General features: G+C 41.7%; 1 protein-coding gene across 2 annotated transcripts in view; it reads right to left on the bottom strand.

Moving 5' to 3' along the window:
- The window catches only part of mettl16 (methyltransferase like 16), a 29,382-nt gene that overhangs the window by 2,817 nt on the left and 6,578 nt on the right, over positions 1–19,987 (bottom strand). For both annotated transcript variants that reach the window (XM_039825765.1, XM_039825757.1), the window contains exons 3-8: positions 11,307–11,494; positions 10,313–10,453; positions 9,663–9,778; positions 9,343–9,485; positions 6,752–6,821; positions 5,306–5,395 (exon numbers count right to left, since the gene is read on the bottom strand). In XM_039825765.1, the coding sequence (XP_039681699.1) occupies positions 5,306–5,395; positions 6,752–6,821; positions 9,343–9,485; positions 9,663–9,778; positions 10,313–10,453; positions 11,307–11,494 (748 nt within the window). The remainder of the gene's footprint in view (positions 1–5,305; positions 5,396–6,751; positions 6,822–9,342; positions 9,486–9,662; positions 9,779–10,312; positions 10,454–11,306; positions 11,495–19,987) is intronic.

Genomic DNA, 19,987 nt, shown 5'->3' with positions numbered 1-19,987 from the left:
CAGCACATCTTCGGGCACGGTGACTCGATTGGTTAAGAAACTCAAGAGACCACAGTCTGTTTTGTTATCAATTATATTTTGACATTTGACATCAGAGGCTAGACATGAACTAATGGATAGTAGTAGTAGTAGTCCAGAAATAACTACATCCAGGACCAGGCTGCCAACAGAGGGCAGTGGTTCACATACAGTACACGCTGCATCACATCTTTTTGGCAGATTTAAAAATCTTTGACAAGACAAAGGCTCCGCCCCCCAGGTAACATGTTTAAAGATAGACAATTGATTGCACCTAAAGTAAAATCTTTTAACAAATTCAAATAGTACATATTGCTCAGTCAGTCATTTCACCTGTATCTTGGAAAATCCAAAACCACAAATAAGACTTAATTATCAACTCAAATTAAGTTAGGTAACCATATTTTGTTATATTTGTTCCACAGACCACAGGAAATATCTAACTAAAACTTTTTGGCTCCTCTTGAAAACTATAAAAATAAAATATCCTTTGTACATGTGACTTTTCACCTCAACATGACTTGTGGTTTTTGTTTTGACTCTACATTCATCTTGCAGTTGCTATCGCCTCTTGCTCTGCAGTACATTGTCCAAAAAGCTTTTTCTACTACTATTTTCTGTCTCCACAAAATACGATAAACGATAAACCTTGTTAACGGAGATATAGATAGATCATTACACCTTATGAGCCGATACCTAAAGCCGCTCTGAGTGTCTGTGGTCAAACGGAACATGGATGTTTGTTACACACCACAAGAGGGCACTCATACCACATGAGCGCCTCCTGAACCTGCTGTGAATTAAGCACCGTTCCTTACTTCTAATCCCCTCTAATGTCACGCTGTGATGGCGGTGGAGGTCATTACCCAACCGTGTCCGAATACAACAGACGCTCTGCAGCAATTGTCCCCTTCATGTCCACTGCAGCAAATAAGTCAACGCTACACTGGCGAGTCACTGCAGGCGGACTGAAAGTGGGGAGACGGCAGGGTTCTGCAGCCGCACTGTACTGTGACAGAGCAGACAGCATGGCCGACTGACCTACAAACAGCTGAGGGAAGGAGCAGACTGTCACCTTCACACTGCTGCACTGACTCAAAGTCAACTTTTGATTACTGTAGCCTCTTTCTTTTTTAATTCTTGTATGTAATATATATGGGTTTTATTTCTCTAAATCACTTTAGAACAAGAGGAATCTGAAATAAAGTATATTAAATAAAATCACATTCCTGCATCTGCTTGATTTTCACTGGGGAAAAAAACCTACATCTTCACTCTCAGTAAAAGGTTTTTCAATATTGAGCACGTATTGATTTTTAGTTAAAATGATGGCCCTTTGAGATGCATGTTTAGAAGCGAGGAACATATTTAATTAATTTGCTGACCATGAACACTGCATTGTCTCACTGCTTGTTAGAGCTTCTTTTATTTCTTATTGTTTCTTACAGACGTCTCTTCCGCCTTTTTCCTTCACGCTCTGCAAGCCCTGCAGCTCATTGTACAAGGAAAGGAAATCAATAAAAGCCATCAAGCCAAACCTGTGTGTGCACAGTATCCTTGACACAGATTTTTGCACTAATACATTAGTATATAAACACGCACACACACAGTCAACATGCACAGATACAAAGATAGACTCAAAGACAAAGAGCATGAAAGCCATGTGTAGTTTTACATACCTCTCCACTGAATCACATTCTCTTTTGCTTTTTAACTCCATTATTAATCCCACTTACCCACTCGACTCACTACATGCTTGCGCACACACACACACACACACACACACACACACACACACACACACACACACACACACACACACACACACACAAAATGGGTAAATGTGGGTAAAAGCCTAAAAGTCCAATAAGAGCTGTTCTCTCTAGATATAATGTCATTCAATCATCCATCTTGATGGTGAGTACACACAACACACACAAAAAAAAATGCTGCAGATTTCACCTTCAGGCAAACATTGTAAATCATACTCTGATCACCCCTCTTCGCCCAACCCCCATTTCCTTTTTGTCAAGTCCCAAAACCCCCTGCACAGATCCCTGAACTCTGGACCTTCCTGAACCCTCTCCTGCCAGAGGCCTGTATGAGCAACAACACGCCCCAGGGCTCAGATAAAGCCTGGCTGCCTCCGTCTAGATGTGCTTGAATCTCACTATCCACAGTCTCTATCCCTTTGTCTGTTTTTTAATGGATTTCTTTTTTTTTTATCTGCATCTTGTTTTCCTTCAGTCCAATTTAATCCATCCTCTGCATCTTTCCCTCGATTTCCTTTCCTCTCGCTTTTTATTCTGCCTTTAAAAAGTAAAATGTAAATAGAAATGCAATGTTACATTTCTTCATAACACCCCAGGTCAAAAGCAAAGTACTCAAAAATGATGTTGGAAGCTCTGTAGTCAAAACCATACTCATGTTTTCCGGAGCTGCACTAAACTAGAGCCTTTCTGGGACAATATACTGGGAAGAAAATAAAAATGGATACAGCAGAACCAGAGATATGCTTTTTATTCCACACATCTTCTTCCTGGTTAAAGAATGAAACCTTCATTTACCTATATTTGCATCTCGACCACTGACCGTTCAGACAGATTTCGGTGGGTTATGCTAGCAGCAGCTAATGTAGCCTTGATCGGGCTACAGAGGTCTGGTAAGCTCACTTCTTTCTAACTCCACACCACCACATTTCTTTCATTTGTAATTGTTATGCTTCACACATTTCCCTTTGGAGCAACAAAAGGCTTTATACAACCTTATTTAGATATGCAATCGTGAGGTGTACAATTGGTGGAGTTCCCTTTTAAAGCAGCTTCAGTCCATTTGTACCAAGGACTGTTTTTAGGGCAGATTTCACCTCAGGTAGAAGACAATAGTTACTTTGCCGATTTCAACCCAGCTCTTTGTGTGGGCAGTGTGTTTAGATGAGTGGAGTGCGGTTTCCCTTGGCTGCTTGGAGCTCCGAGCACTGACGCCACAGAGGAAGCCACACACTGCCATGACACAGAGCTGGATTTAAATCAGCAGAAAAATCTCTTGAAATAAGGTTCAAACAAAGCAGGCGACAGGGAGAAAAAGAAGATGAATACAGTGTTTCCTCTGGGGTGTTGAACATCAAAAAAGTACGGGCTTATCTGCTAATGTTAGCTACCGACCTTTACCTTGAAACCATCCAGCAAATAGACGGTACCGTAGGGTGATTTAACGTCACCGCTCATTTTACACACAGTTTAAAAAGAAAACAAAACGCTGAGTGAACATTACTAGCTGACATAGAAAACTGTTTTAAAACAGTAGCGTTAATACATCGTGTCGGAGGAATACAGCGTCTCCTGCAGCGGGGAGGCAGAGGGACCGTAGCGTTCGCTAATGTTAGCTTCTTGTCACATCTGGGGTCTGTTACAGTAAATTCATTAAATTTATTGTCCACAATGCTATTTTCCAATAAACTGTAGTGGTCATATTTCATGGGACCCGCGTGAGTATGGATTTCATGTCGCGGCTTTTGTCGCTGTTTGTCACTTTGCCTAAGATTGAGTGACAAGTAGTACTCGTCCTGTTGTTAATTTAGTTTCCATGACTTTGTGAGTGAGGACGTCCCGTCACTGTTCCAGTTGCTCTCCCTAAAGGGGAGAGAGAGCGGATGACTGGTCGCTTGAGTTCAGTAGAGCACACAGCTCTGCAGAGTTGTGCAATTACGACTTTATGACTTTTCATAAACAGCTGAATGAGCGGCAGTGCGCGGTGTACATAGCGGAAACCCTGTTGAGTGTCTGCCCTATTTCTGATACGGTGGCGGCAGGAAATTTTACCGTGGCGGGCCGCCGCAGTCATATCAACATAGAGGAAACACTGGGATATAAAGTAATGGTAGTTTGCAGTAGAGGTGTGAATCTTCACTGATCTCCCGATTCGATTACGATTATCATGCCAGCGATTCAATTCGATATCTCGATGCATCACGATGTGTCAAATACATTTTTCTATTAAAGCTATGTAGGATATTTAATTCATAGCTTTTCAAGCTTCAAAAACAAAAACATTCTGCAGTGCTCTAATACTAAATAAATTGGATACATAAAACTACAGCACTGAGCACATGGCACTTCCTGAATGTGCAAAATATAACAGAATATATAAACAGAAATGTTGTTAGGCCTACATTAAATTGTATACAGAAATAAATCGATTATGAGCCTGCCGATTATCGATGCAGCATCGTCCATGTCCACGATTCGATGCATCGATTATTTGATTCATTTCAACACCTCTAGTTTGCAGGCTGGCCTGGTAATAAATTAAATAGGTCACAGTTGCATGCATGTCACATATGTTATAGTCTATATGTAACATTAATGAGCACCCCCATGCACATACATATATACCAAACATACATAGGAACACACGGGTGCAGGCAGAATTAGGCAGCCAACCATGCAAGAAATTACACATGCAGAAACTTCTGTCATGTAAGCACACACGCACACACACACACACACACACACACAACGCACACGCACACTCGAGGGGTCTGCGTCGTAATGGTTGCGCGCAGCTCTCGAGCGTAAGTGACGGTGGATGTGCGTCAAAGTGGAGGAGGAGGATCGCAGTAGAAAATGTAGGCCAATCATTCTGCTTTACTGCTTTTATGCTGAAAAAGCCAAAACGGAGAGGAGTCCAACAAAACACAAACAGTCTTCTTCTCACAGAGTCTGCTACAACTGCTAAAAGGCCTCCACCTTCCTTTATCTTCAATCTGTCGTCACTCCAACATCATTATTAGTCCTTTAACGGATGCGGCTACTTCACTGTCCCTGCTTTCTATTTATCTCCGATGCTCTCACTGTCCAGACTACACAATGGTATACACGCAGTCCTGCCCTGTCAACTGTTGCCTGGATACAGCATGTTAAAAATCACTTAAACATCTCCCCAGAGGAGGAAGGGGAAAGTGCTTCTAATGGAACAGAGCTGGAGAGAGAAAGAGGCTACAGTGTGGAGAGGGGCAAGGTGGTGCATAATTGAGGAGGAGGATTTGGTTTTTTGGAAATATTCAGTTCAAGTCGCAAAATGACCAACACTGTTGAGATTACTTTCATACATGTATTGACTTATGGTACCAAATGTCAAGTCTATTTCTCGGTATCATCGATGATGCATATTGGTACTGAATTACCCAGCCATAACGACCACAAAACAATATGGCGAGTCTAAAGAGTGCAGTAGAGCTGGCGTTTAAGTGCACAAGGGGAAATAAAACCTGCTCAGACAGACTTACCGGAACAATCACATCATCATAGAAACTCCAGGCGAGCGCCCACCGCATCGTCCGTCCCTGGCAGAACTCTGTGTGCGTCACTTTAGGTACCTGAGAAAATAAGAGTTATGATCAGCATGGTTTCACTCACTGCATGCAGCAGATGATTCACAGTGAACAAACAGTTTACTTCAACAGCTACAATACACACAGTTTATATATATATATATATATAAAAACTGTGTCTTGTTTTATTTTCGAGAAGCATTTCCTGAAATAGTCGTAAATATTTTGATATTGTAACTTTACACCTATTAGAGGAATTATGTTTGCCTCCCTATCAATGGAAATTAGTGCCCCCATCCTAATCAATCAACGCTAATTAAAAATGTATTAAATACCCCTAAAATAAAGCAATAGATAAAATCCTGGATCCACTGAACTGGTTGATGATTTTTGAGATTATGATTTGAGTAAGAGCTAAAAAATGTCAAACAGCTCTACAGAACCAAATCATTTTCAACAGACCAAGAAGGGGACGCTCTGACGCTTCATCCTTGGAACCATTTTGTCCTACAGTGAGTTTTGGCTTCAGTGTATAAGAAGATAAAGATCCATGATGTGAAAGAGACTCTGTTGTGCTGTGAAAATCCTCGTGGTAACAGAGCACTTTAAGTGTCAGGACTGCTTCAGTAAATACGAAGAGGGGGGTCACTAAGATAAAGGTCAGGGGTCAAACAGCTCTGTATCTAAAACATTCACATTTGCTAAATAAAAAAAAAAAAAAAAGAGATGAGGAGACACTGGAGAGAAGATAAGAGTAATGAGTGATTAAAGTATTAGCATATTAACTAGGCCGGGTTTCTGTTTACACACACTTTAAAAAAAAAAAAAAAAAAAAGAGGCACCAGTCTCCTCTCTGGGCATGAGCCAAGGCTGCACTCACTCTGATGAGCAGCAGCACCCTAAAACCTCTAGAGGAGCTTTGAGGAATGTCAGGTGGAGTTTTTCTTGTGAGGCAAGTGACTGGCACAGGACCAGAGGCCTGCAGCAGTCAGGAGTCATGTGCTGGGCTATTAGCCAGGCTAATGACGCAAATGTATGCTAGCTACAAAATGCTGTGTGATTCAGTCATGCACTGCTAACAGAAATCAGCTCCTTCATGGCTCGTTTGTGACACTGCTTAGTGGGCATATGAGAAAGAGCTGATTCATTTTATTTATCCTGGTTTCTGCTGCTTTGACAGTAAGGACTGCCTCAGATTCCACTGTCAACACAAAGTCCCAGAAGAGATTTGTGGTTTGAGAGGGGAGGCAAAGATTGTTTTAACAAGCAATTATCAAATCCTGCACAGAAGGTGCACTTTCCTGCAATAACATAGCAAGATGAAAAGCTGTGGATGCTTTGTAAGTCATGGATTGCAGAGGATGCAGATGCATTTGTGCGTTTGCCTTGGTGGGTACTCACCCCTTGCTTCCTCAGCTCCTCTTTCAAAGGAGCCAAGCTACATTTCTTCCCCAACATGCAGCTGTACCACCTGCAGAAAGAAGAATCCATATTATCCAGCTGTGTGACGCTGGGATCAAATGATCCAAGGTGAGGTTTGGGGAGCAACACAAATACAAAAAGTAAAACGTGAAAAAAATGTGTGGTTGTGTGGTTGTGTGTGTGTGTGTGTCATCCCATGGTGTAAGTCTGATCAATAATCTCTGCTGTGCAATAAGGATGTGAGGTTGGTCTTGATCAATAAGCAGTAGAGTCCAGCTGGGGAAGATGGAGTAAAGATAAACACATCAGGAAGTCCTTTTTTTTTTTTTTCAATTTTCACAAACCTTGCCCGGGTTTGTTTGGTTTTCACTAGACATTAGTTGAAGCTAATTATCTGGTCTGTATTTAAAAAGGGACAGTTCACCTCAGAATCAATACCTAAGTCCTTATAAAGCCATATTTCTAAATATAAAAAAGGTACAAAGTTACAGTCACAACCAACGACTGTAGAAGAAATCACATTTTAAAACCGTTCTAATCTGAATTATTTGTAATCAGGTTAGGGAGGCATGAAGACGCCCAGAAGGGGTGAAGGGTGGGGGGGGGGGGAGCAACATGTCTGCCTCGGTTGACACAATGAAATATGGAACACCTTTAATATTCACAGATGGTCTCCACTTTGACACAGCGGGGAGGAACACCCAGAGCAGCTCTCTGGCTTCCCTCCTCCACCGTCGGCTTTTCAAACATCCCAGAGTGTGCAGCTGCATCGGCATCCATATTCTCTATTCACGTGATGAAGCACTTATGATTACAATCTTATTAGCAGAGATGGTAATTTTCATATCAATAGCATAATAAATGAGGAGTATTACCTCATTTCTAAGTGGGGTTTTGGATGTGTGTTATACTGGTAGCTAAGGTGGCTTGCCCCTATCTGACAGTAATTACACTTCAGTGGAAGGAAAAGAAAAATAAGAGGAGCAGGGCGGGGTGGCGAGGGCGTCTCAAAGGACCAATCGTTGAAGCTTGCAATGTTTCCATGGACACCTGGTGGCTCTGGTGTCCCAGCATGCATTTGGGAGTGACAGCCAGCTCCTGTTGCGTTGGCCTGATCCTCAAAACTGTTAAATAAGTCTGCGTTCGTTTTCACTTCCTTTCTTCGTGACACGACCGTAACATAGTCACACAGAAGCAGGCGTTAAGATCGGGTCCCTCTTAGGGCCGCTCATCTTTCCAGTGAGTGAGTGAGTGAGTGAGTGAGTGAGTGAGTGAGTGAGAGAGAGAGAGAGAGAGAGACGCACACACACGAGGCAAAGCAGGTGTGGCATGTCTAATGAGTTTTAATAGCACCATTCTGCAGCTCCCTCTATCCGTGTTTCACTCTGCTGCCCCGGTGACAGCCCTGGTAATGGGGGAGGGTAAAGTGACGGCCACTGGAGACACCACAACCCACTCACCAAAACACAGCTGTTCCCAGTGGGCTCCCGGATACAGTACAGGGTGAGCTTGTGCCAGAATCATTAAACCAAGTGTGGGTGACAGCTCCATTAATGTGCAGCGACCCATCTGCACAGTTCACCTCTTGGTGTCTCCCCTTCACTGGTGCTCTCAGCGGCCATTTAAACCTCTTGAATCCTCTCCAAAGAGAACCAAACTGCAGCACTCTTGTTCATCCATCTGCCACTTCAGATATGTGACGGTGAATACTAACAGTTTCTGGTTTACATTTGCTTTCACACACACACACACACACACACACACACACACACACACACACACACACACACACACACACACACACACACACACACACACACACACACACACACACACACACACACACACACACACACACACACACACACACACACACACACACACACACCCCTATGGGATAGGGATGGGCGATATGCAATATAAACGATACAAAACTGGCCTATGATAGAGATTTTAATTATATTGCACTAATTAATTATATCGCGATAAATCATGTTGATGACGCAATCTACCCGAAGTTTAGAGTGTGTGTGTGCGCTCTCAAATGCGTTACATTAGGCTGCAGGTAAGAAACTTTGTTTGAAATATGTTTTTATTTAAAGTATCTGTGCATCTTTGCCTAATACTGAAAGTATTTCCAGTACAGTGTCTGTTCCTTAACTAAACAGACACCAGTTTGTCCTGTTCTCTCCATCTTGGGTGGCATTTAAGAACCAAGGACTTAAACTTACTAAGTGTAGTGCCTTTTAGAATGGTTTGCACTAAAGAGAAGACACCCAATACTTTAAGCTTTTTCTTTGTCAAAGTCTCTGCAACTAGTGTACTTGAATTTTATTCATCTGCAACAAAAAAAAATACATTTAGCAGTTTGGTTTTCCTTAGGGTCTATGTAACCTGGTTTGAAATGGTTCTATTATAATTTATATATCGCAATATATATTGTTATCGCAAGAGGCTGCAATGTATATCGCAATATGGATTTTAGGCCATATCGCCCATCCCTACTATGGGAAGAAATCATGTTGGATCAGTTTTGATTTTGCAGGTCAAAGTCCGGCTCCTTAGCTCACCGCAAGCGTTTCTTGAGCTGCAGGCTGTCATGAATGATCCGCTTGACAAACTCCAGTTCCCCGCCCTCCGCCATGATCTCCGTCACCCCTCCTGTGTTCACTGAGCTTGGAGGAGCTCGCCGTGAGCTCCTGGAGTTTACCCCCTGGAGAGAGCAACAAGACAGACAGAGATTAAGATAAAATCCTATTAGAAGCCTGTTACTATCGTGTAAACAAACACACTGAACAAGGGCAGTGTTTACTCTCAACAAAATCTATCCATTCTGAATTTAAATGTCCAGGACATCAGTAAAACGTTTTTAAGGCAGGGAAATGCTCACCTTTGCTTCAAGCTGGTTGGCAAAAAAAGGAGGGTTGCACATGCAGAAGTCGTATACCATTTCTGTCTCTTCCTTTAAGGCGTCCATCAGTAAAGTCTTTTGAGGGACTTTGACAACTAGGAAAGTCCAAACACACTGAAGTGAGGCAGGGATTTGTAAGTTCAATGTTTTAGCTAATCATGACAGCTCTTGGAAAAAAAACTAAACAATGTGCAATGTTGACAATCATGACAGAAACTAATTCTCAGTCTACAACTGTGGCCTTCGATCGCACTGTGCAATTGAAAGTTTTGCTGATAAAAGACAGACTATGTCAAAACTGACAGTTTCTAAAAAGTTTGGATGACATTTTCACTATATGCCAGCTGCTACAGCCTTCCTTGGTCTGGTCTGATATTACCAGTAGCTTATGGTGGCTAATGTTAGATATCAAACATTAGATTATATATGTTTTAATGTTACTTTACATTTTGGCATTTACCATTATCCCATAATTTGTTACTTGTAGCCACAGTTCTGCCAAAGTTGCATAGTCATATAGACACACTAGGTGAGACAACATACCAACAATACACAGAAAGACCGGTTTTAATGCTGCAGTCTAATGTCTTGGGATGCATCGTTCTAAGGGATGACTGGACTACATTTACCTTTAATGAGGTCAGACAGGTTGTTCTGCTCCACGTTTTTCGTAGCGTAGTCAAAACAGATGTTGTCCACCTCTGTGGCCAGAAAGTACCAGCTGTTCATTGTGGCTCCGAGTAAGGGGTAGATACAAGACGCACCAGTGCCTGAGGACACACACACACACGCATTTTTGCCAGCTTGAGGATGTGTGTGTTCATTAGGATGATGAATGGTTATGAGTTTCATTGGACAACATGGAAATATGTTGTATAAAGTAAATGGTAAAGGGACAATAAATGTCAGTTCCAGCAGCTGTTATTAAATCATCCACATATGACAACAACTGCAACCGCATAATTCAGTGCAGGCTCAGATAAAAGTGGCACCAGTTAGTGTAGGCAACACCCAGCGGTGATCAATCAGGGAGCAGACAGCTTCAATCTGCTTACAGAAAGGTTTAGGGTCACCAATCAGTGACCTGAGGTCCTAAAGAGGGGACACGGACACACACACAAAGACAGACAGCTTTTTCTCTGACAGACAGAATGGCAAACACGCTGTGACATGTGGATGGGGATTTGGCTGATAAGTGCTGGGAACACTGGGAATGACTGGGCTCATGTATACCAGCTGGAAGCACCAACTGACATTTTGTGTGCCGCTCGGAGATGCGGGAAGCCACATCCAGAATAAACAAGAGCAGTGGTCCCAAACGCTAATTAACTGGGGGGGGCACTCAGTTGTGTGGTTTTTTCCCCCCTCAGTTACATGAGAAGTCAACTTGGTTTATTGGGAGCATCCTCGCCACAATGATCAAAGTGAATCGCACACACTGTAAAAGATGTGAAGCAAATGACACAAATAGTGGTGGTGGTACCGATGTGCTCGATGGGGTTTTAATCCCCCACCGTCTCCTTCCAGGCAGCGCTGCGACCGTTGACTTCAAGGCACCTAACCCTAACCTTAACCATTGCCTAATCCTAGAGACGTTGAGGGCTTAAAACACCAATAAACTACCGATGTCGATGCCCCTGCGTGGTTGCTTCTGGCCGTCGATGAGGTCCTCCACCCAGTGGATGTAGTTGAGGCGGAGGGGGACGGTGGGTATGAGGCGCTCCAGAGGGATCTCGATGGTCAAACCAAAGTCCTCCTTCAGTAGGGTGCAGGTCAGCGCTCGCACCGCCTCCGGCTCTTTGAAATTCACACTGGAGACACAAACATGGCTGAATGAGTTCATGTTAGCATTTAAATCCTAGAGCAACACAAAGGATAATTCAGGTTTATCACAACTTGGGTTTTATTTTTGTAGTTTCAGCCGTCATTTGCTCTGTTATGATAATATTGCATTCATGGAAAAAAAATATATTTTATACAGCTGCTTGTGTTTAACTTTCAAGCATTTTGTTTGTCCGTTTTGTTAAAGAAAGGGTTTGTAAAAACAAAACAATAAACAACCCCACATGTTTAAATGCATTTTAAATTTAAATTAAACTAAGGTGGCTTTATAAGAAGTTCAAAACAATTTCCAGCCCTGGAGATTTAAGTTTAGAACAGACAGTTAGGGTAATAATTCCTCCTGTTCTCCTCCAAATAAGTTTGGTTAAACTGAAGGTTATTATTACTGATAGAAACGGTGACCAAAGCTACAAGAATAAAACCAATGTTGTATGAAACCAGAACTGGCCTTTAAGGAGGATGATTTCAAATTAGTGAGTTGCTGATCCTCTTGTTTTATCAATGAGGCCAGCTGACAGCAATTTACCAAACTGCTCTTAATAGTGCACTTCATTAACCCTCTGCTCCTCCAGCCTGCTGTAGCACTCTGCACTGAGCCTCATTACTCCCCACCCACCCACCCACACACACACACACCACAGGGAGATAAGCAGCCCATCAATTCACAATCCCTTGCAAATGAAATTCACATTTTCAACATTGCTAAGACCTCCCACTTTTTACTCCCAATTCTCAGTCCCACTCGTTCAGCTCTCCTGTCTTTTCCTCTCGACATGTTTAATGGTTTCAGTTGTCACACAAGCGGGCACAAGTGAGGCAGACAGAACGAGTGGGCGAGATAGGTATAATTAAAGCTTCTCTGAGTGCTTTCGCACCTTGGCAGATGTAATTAGACACTGACGTCCTGGTGATGGCAGTGTCTGGCACCTCACCAGTTTGGTGTGAGCAAAAAATAAAAAAAAATGTAGTAGAGATGAAAAAATAAATCTGGGTTCCAAAAAAGCCAAACTCTGATGTTGTTTTTATTTTTTTTCATAAATCAATTATACGTGAGCTGAAATGTTTTGCTCTCTCAGTATTCAGCTACTCTTCAGTGGAATTTCACAACAAATAAAAGTGCATCCCAATTTCCATTTTTTCCCCTTTCATCTAGGCCAATTTGATGCCCAGAATGCCTCTAACAATGAGATTTAAGCAGATGCTTAGAATTATACAGTGCTGTGTTGCTTCAAATACCAGTGAGATATGAAAATATTATCCAGGAAGTCAAGTTTAAGTATGGGATCCAAGAGTTTGAAGGTTTACGAGAAGCTAAAACGCTGCACCAGTTTATGATATAATGAGGAAGGACTTACTCTGCGAAGGTATCATTGGGGCAATCATTTCATCATGAAAATCACAATCCAATGCAACTTCAATGTGCACTCTCACATTTCATTAATTTCATTTGCTGGGCAACCCTGCAATTTCTTGCCAAAGCCTTTTGCTTACAGCATCCCCGCTGAAGGACCAAAGTTGGTCTGAGCACCATTTCAGGTCTGAAATGGTAATTGATATTAAAATTACATGGTGCATATCCTTAAACATATTTTTTATCATCAAGTTATCACAAACTAACCAATACAGAAGTGTAGAAATACTGGACAAAATTAGTTGGGTTAACATTAACATGTGTGTTAGTTTTTCTATTTTATTTTAACACATATGTAGGTCAGGACATGAGGGCGAGGATTTTCCCTGTTCTGAAAGTGAACAGAAGTTGGTGTGTTGTACTTCTGTCTTACTCCATGTTTTCTGGCAATGTATCAAAGTATTCCTTAGTCTGGACAAGCTGAAGTTAACTACAGATGTGGAAGCAACAAAATACAGGTGACGAGCCTTGTTTGAGGCGCTGATTGTGGGCCACAATGTCAATGGCTTGGAATCTATGTTGCATGCCATTTCCCATCTCTCCCCCTCCCCTCATTTTGTATAATCTCTCAGTCAGCTGCATAATAAAAGGCCCTACAAATATTTCTATATATAAAAAAAATAAATAAAAAAAATCATAAGTAAGACCGAGTGCAAAACAGGGGAGAAACCTGCATCACTGCTGAGGTGACTCTGGTCACTGAACTCTGCATCTTCATTCAGGAGTGATAACAAAGACAAATGACACTCCAGGTGTGAGAGACTGATACAGATGGGAAGCGATTTACCTGTAGAGCCTGACATCAATCTTACCCTGTGTCTCTTCACGTAATGAACATATTAGGTTAATGGTCCGGTTTAATCAGCGGTGTGACCTCCTCGAGGAAAGCTAACACCTGGCTCTCCTTTGAGGATGTACTATACGTTTTCAATAGAAGAACCAGTAAAGAAATTTGCACTTTTAAAAATGGCCTGAGCTTAGGGGAGGAATCGAGCTAATCAGGGAGAAGTGATACATCAGCAAAAAGCTCACTCTTCCCCAAAAAAGAAAAAAAAAAAATGAAAGCCAGCCTCTCTCAAATACTCTGCCCTCTTTCATTTCTCCTCTGAGGCATCATTAGATAAGGATCAATATTCAGAGAGGGAGCCTGCAAGGCCAGCCCTCTATTTTTAGCCCTGATGAGTATGTGTGTGTGTGTGTGTGTGTGCAATGCAGACCGATCACTCCCATCCGCTCTGCGAATGCCTCGTCTCCATAGCAACCCCACCTACTGAACAGATGAGGAGAGCACGCAAATCCGGCCACGCTGGAGCAATGGCTGATGGCAGACGGAGCGTGAGCGTGCCCGCGATCTACGCCTGTGCTGCCACGCAGGTGCACTGCTGCGTGCTTACGACATTAATGTGGCCGACGGGACGCAGTGTGGGACAAACCTGGATGAAAAAGTTGTGATGTTGGGGGGAGGGGGGGAGAATGTAGCAAGCAGGAATCAGTTATAACTCAAAACTCGACTCCGGTTTATGTCCAGATAAAACAACGGGACCAGGTAAAGGAAACAAGAGTGAGACGAAGGTGAAGAAGAAGAAGAGATTTAAGTGCTGAGAAGAAGAAACGTATTTGGTTCAGATGGATGAAGCGGAAGACATCATTAGACCGAAGGGGAGTTTACTGCTGAGACAAACAGCTCGCTCTCACCTCCACGCTACATGATCAGCATGAAAGCACACGCACACACTCCGTCCACAGAGGTGACCTTCAAGGTATATCCTCTGCACTCTGAGTGAGGTGGGGAAAAAAATTATGCAGATTAGCGGCAACTTCTTCCCTTGTCGGGTTTTTTTTTTGAGTCCTCACAATAGCAGAAATGAGTGCATCACTTAAAACTCAGCATAAAACGATTTTGAATATCTCTGAGCTCATTTAGTGATATTTTTGCAATTCTGCAGATATGCTGATGATGCAAACAATGGCTAGTTGGGATCCGGGTAACAAGACTACTACACCTTATTACCTAGGAGTTTAGGTGCATTTGCGCCCAAGTATTGAAACAAAAGGCCAAACAAAAAAGTAGAGAAATTGGTTTAAATAACATTAACAGTCTCCATGTATCTGTCATTTTCAACAACAAATGATGAGTTTAAGTTAAGTGATAAAAGACAGACAGAGGCAATACAAAAAAATAAAAAAAACATCTTGTGTTTAGGTTTTGGGGTGAAGTTTACTCAACAGCTGACAACCAAGTAGCCAATCACTTGAGTTTATGTAATGGGATCTGTTTGTCGGCTCAAGAACGTTTATTGGAGCTGCTTACCAGTAACTCTGTGACCAGGACACAACCCAAATTAGGATTAATAAATAACTGGTTTTCGGATAAATGATTTGGAGTATGGTAATGGCTGAGCCTGGGAAATGAAGGTAAAGCATAGAAGTCACACAGCTGATAGCGGCCTCTTCACAGCAAATTCAGTGAAATACGTTTAAAAAAAAGAATGTCCTACGTAAGGCAGTAAATTTCCCTTAACTCTCCCATCAGATATAAAAAAATATCTGCATGGTATGATAACTGCTGGGCTTTCCAGTGCAGCTGATCAGCAATTGTTTTACATTCATCAATTTATAATGTGGCATTAGAGGTCATAATTATTCATCCACATCTCCTCTATTGCCAAGAACATGTTAAATAATATATCTCGAAACAAAACTGGTGTGAAAATTGAACATTTCATTATTACGGAAGTGAAAATCCTTCCGCAGATGATCCCCACCCAGCCCATAAAAAATATGACTACCAAATTAAATGTCACCCAGGCTGTTGCATTTTTAATACCCATTCATGTCTCCTAATCCCACCCCTATAACTGCCTGATCTGAGCCACCCTTCTCCTTCCCCAAAAACTGAAACAAACCAACATTCATATTTTATTTTATTTTATCTCTTCCTCACTTCAATTCCAATCACATCCTCCAAATTTCTTCTCCTGCTGCCTCTGGACTGAGCTTGACTCTCTGCCCACCGCTATCAGTCCTCCCCACTGATGATCCCTAAATGAAGGGAGACGTATCTCCCCTGATGATTGAGCGAGTGTCTCCCCAAGATTACTCTCATCCCTAACTTACTGCTTAAATACTTAAAAAACCCAGTAGATGAATTCACTTGGAAATACAAAACCACACTAATCCCTCCACTGATGGAATGACAGACTGACTGGAAAGAAGAGCCAAATTGCTGCAGACGGCTAACCAGAGCTGGTACCACACACACGAAGGGAGACACAAATCCTGGACATCCGTTTATGCAGCAGGCAAAGAGAACAAACTGGCAACTGACTCCCGCCTGAGTCGTTGTCTTATTATTGTGCAATATACTACTGAAGCTATTAGGACTGGGCGATATGGCCTAAAAAAAAAAAAATCCCTGATGAGTTTTGACTCCTACACACACACACACACACACACACACACACACACACACACACACACACACACACACACACACACACACACACACACACACACACACACACACACACACACACACACACACACACACACACACACACACACACACACGGGGCTATATATTCAACAACAATAAAACTGATGCGTGAGATAAAGCTGTTTTCACACATACAGGTAATTCACTTCTCGTTCCTCGCTAAAAGTTCAAATCATTTTAACATTATTGCGCAACCTTGCCCTATTTTCACCTGTTGCTGAGTAACGTACATTAACATCCCATGGTCTCTTGAATGTAGCATACCTGTAGCAAGATCCTTCGTAGTAGCTAACTAGCGGTAAAAACAAACGTCGAAGAGGAGCTCCGTGCTACAGAGCGGGGATTGCTAGTTGTTTAAGCTGCTACAGACCTCAGTCACAGCTCGGTTGTATCAGCAGCATTTAGTAGATGTGCTGAGCCGCAACAGAGTTCCTCAACACCACCTCTGGTGCCCCACATGGTGCTCCTTCAGGTCAGCGGTAGCTGGTGGTTCAGTAATCCGAGAATATATAGAATATAAAAGAGAATAAAAGAGAATATATATATATATATATATATATATATATATATATATATATATATATATATATAAACACACACACAGTACAGGCCAAAAGTTTGGACACACCTTCTCATTCAATGCGTTTCTTTATTTTCATGACTATTTACATTGTAGATTCTCACTGAAGGCATCAAAACTATGAATGAACACATATGGAATTATGTGCTTAACAAAAAAGTGTAAAATAACTGAAAACATGTCTTATATTTTAGATTCTTCAAAGTAGCCACCCTTTGCTTTTTTTGATAACTCTGCAAACCCTTGGTGTTCTCTCAATGAGCTTCATGAGGTAGTCACCTAAAATGGTTTTCACTTCACAGGTATGCTTTGTCAGGGTTAATTAGTGGAATTTTTTCCCTCATTAATAAAAAAGCAAAGGGTGGTTACTTTGAAGAATCTAAAATATAAGACATGTTTTCAGTTATTTCACACTTTTTTGTTAAGTACATAATTCCATATGTTTTCATTCATAGTTTTGATGCCTTCAGTGAGAATCTACAATGTAAATAGTCATGAAAATAAAAAGGAAACGTATTGAATGAGAAGATGTGTCCAAACTTTTGGCCTGTACTGTATGTATGTATGTATGTATGTATAGTTTGTCTATCTCTATGGCAAAAGCGCGGGGGGCATTCGGAGCGTCGGCGGATGTTAAGGAGAAAATTAAATTTTCATTTAAACAAATCCACGTTAACTACACATTCGAGTTAATTGATCAAATCGATTTATCGCCCAGCCCTAGAAGCTATTTGTTTAAAGAATACACAGACTTCTTTTTAGGTGCTGGACATAAAAAAAAATGAAGAATGTTCACATCTTAAGGATTTACTGCCAATAAACTAAAAAATGTTTAGCCATGGTACCGGCATGGCTCAAGGGATGTCAGTCAGTCAGTCCACCACTCTGGTCCAGACTGAAATATCTCAACAACTGTTGGATGGATTGTCATGATATTTTGTACAGACCTTTATGTCCCCGTCAGGATGAATTGTAATAACTTTGGTGATCCCCTGACTTTCACTTAGCGCCACCATCAGGTCAAAATTACAATGTGTCCAATACTTTAGTTTATGACTAAATAGCTGCAAAACTAACAGTATTCCCATCAGCCTTAGCTGTACTTTGTGTTTAGTGCCAATAGGCAAATGTTAACATGCTAAACTAAGATGGCCAACATGATAAACATCATACTTGCTAAACATCATCATGTTAGCATTATCACTGCGAGCATCATGTTAGCATGCTGATGGTAGCCTCACAGAGATGCTTGCATGGCTGGGGACTAGAGATGCACCGATAGACCGGCCGGTGACCGGAATTGGCCGATTTTCACATGATTGGCCATGACCGGCGACTGGCAGGTCAGTCTGACATATGCCGATCAAATGCACTCGGACGCCGCATGATTAACATCGCGCAACATCAGCGCACCGCCGCTCAATCAGCCGTTTATGACACGTTATAAAGTCTGTGTATTATACACGGCTCTGCAGAGCCGTCTGCTCTACTGATCTCAGCCGCGCTCTCTCTCCCCTCGGAGGCTGAATAAGTAAGTGGAACATGAAAACCGCAGGTCCCGTGAAATATGACAGCTAGAGTTTAACGGAAAATAGCGTTGGGCACACTGACTTTGATGAATTTACGGTTTATCAGACCCCAGATGAGACAAGAAGCTAACGTTAGCGAACACTGCGGTGACAGTCCCTCTGCCTCTGACGCCCCGGCTGCAGGAGGCTGTATTAAAAAAAAAAAAGAAGAAAGGAGGCGCTGTATTCCTCAGACACGCTGTAACGTTACGGTTTAAAATGCTTTCCAGGTTAGTGGGGATGCATACCGCTCAAAACCAACATTAAAAACGTAATAATCTTCCCTCAGCGTTTAGTTTGTTGCTAAACTGTGTGTAAAATGAGCAGTGATGTTAGGTAACGTTACTGTTGTTGTTCAAACAGGTCTGTGTGTGTTTTGAGAAATATCTTCATACTGCAAGGCTATATTTATTACATTTTTATTTGCAATGTAATGGCAGAACCATTTCCTTCTTTTCACATCCAATATCCAACTTAAAAAAAAATGGATATCGGATGTGAAAAGAAGGAAATGGTTCTTCCATAACATTGCACTTTAGAGGTGTGTGAATTTCCCACACCAGGAATAATTTATATAGTTCTATTTTATAGCGATTAATTATTATCTATATTGTTCTATGCAAAATGTTCTATTAAAGAAAAGATAGAAAATAAATATTTGTGTGTGTGCGCGCTGTAATGTGGTTAGAAAATATGAAAATCGGAATTGGCTAAAATCGGTATCGGCAGTTCAAACTCAATGAAAAATCGGAATCGGCCTAGAAAGTTATAATCAGTGCATCTCTACTGGGGACTATTAGTCTTGTTCTTGGATAAATGACTTAAATGATTAATTTAAATTGTTTGTCAATCTTCTGTCAATCAACTAATCTAATCTACTAATGTTACACCGATCATGAAGTCTGCTTTACTGCTAGAAACAAACATTAAAATTTCTTTGTCATTTCACTTTTTTTTTGTCTAAAAAAATTACACATAACTATCTAGTTGTCTAATTCCCCAATTGTCTAAATTTCCACACTGGACGTCCAGCCCTCACACTACCCGCCAATTGTTTGTCTGTGTGTCTGTTGGTGAACAACAGACACACAGACACTACAAAGTGATAATTAACACCTGTCACAGAAGGACATCCAGTCGAGTTTTACAGCGTGCCCACACACGCACATGCTCGGCCCGCCATGAGATGATTGACTGGCCACCTCACAACCACAAAAGGATCAGCCCACACCAATATGTTCACGTTCACACACAGATGTTCAGGCTCGCTGCAGTGACACCATGTCAGCATTCATCTGCATAACACAGACAATAACAAGTGATTTCCTCACTGAGCAGACGTGGTACCAGTTTCATAAAACACAAACAAAGAGGGAGGAGAGTGTCTCTGTCCTGACAGCTGAACAG

Source organism: Perca fluviatilis, chromosome 2 (genome assembly GCF_010015445.1).
Source record: "Perca fluviatilis chromosome 2, GENO_Pfluv_1.0, whole genome shotgun sequence".
NCBI lineage: Eukaryota > Metazoa > Chordata > Actinopteri > Perciformes > Percidae > Perca > Perca fluviatilis.
This window is presented reverse-complemented; position numbering and strand designations above follow the sequence as displayed.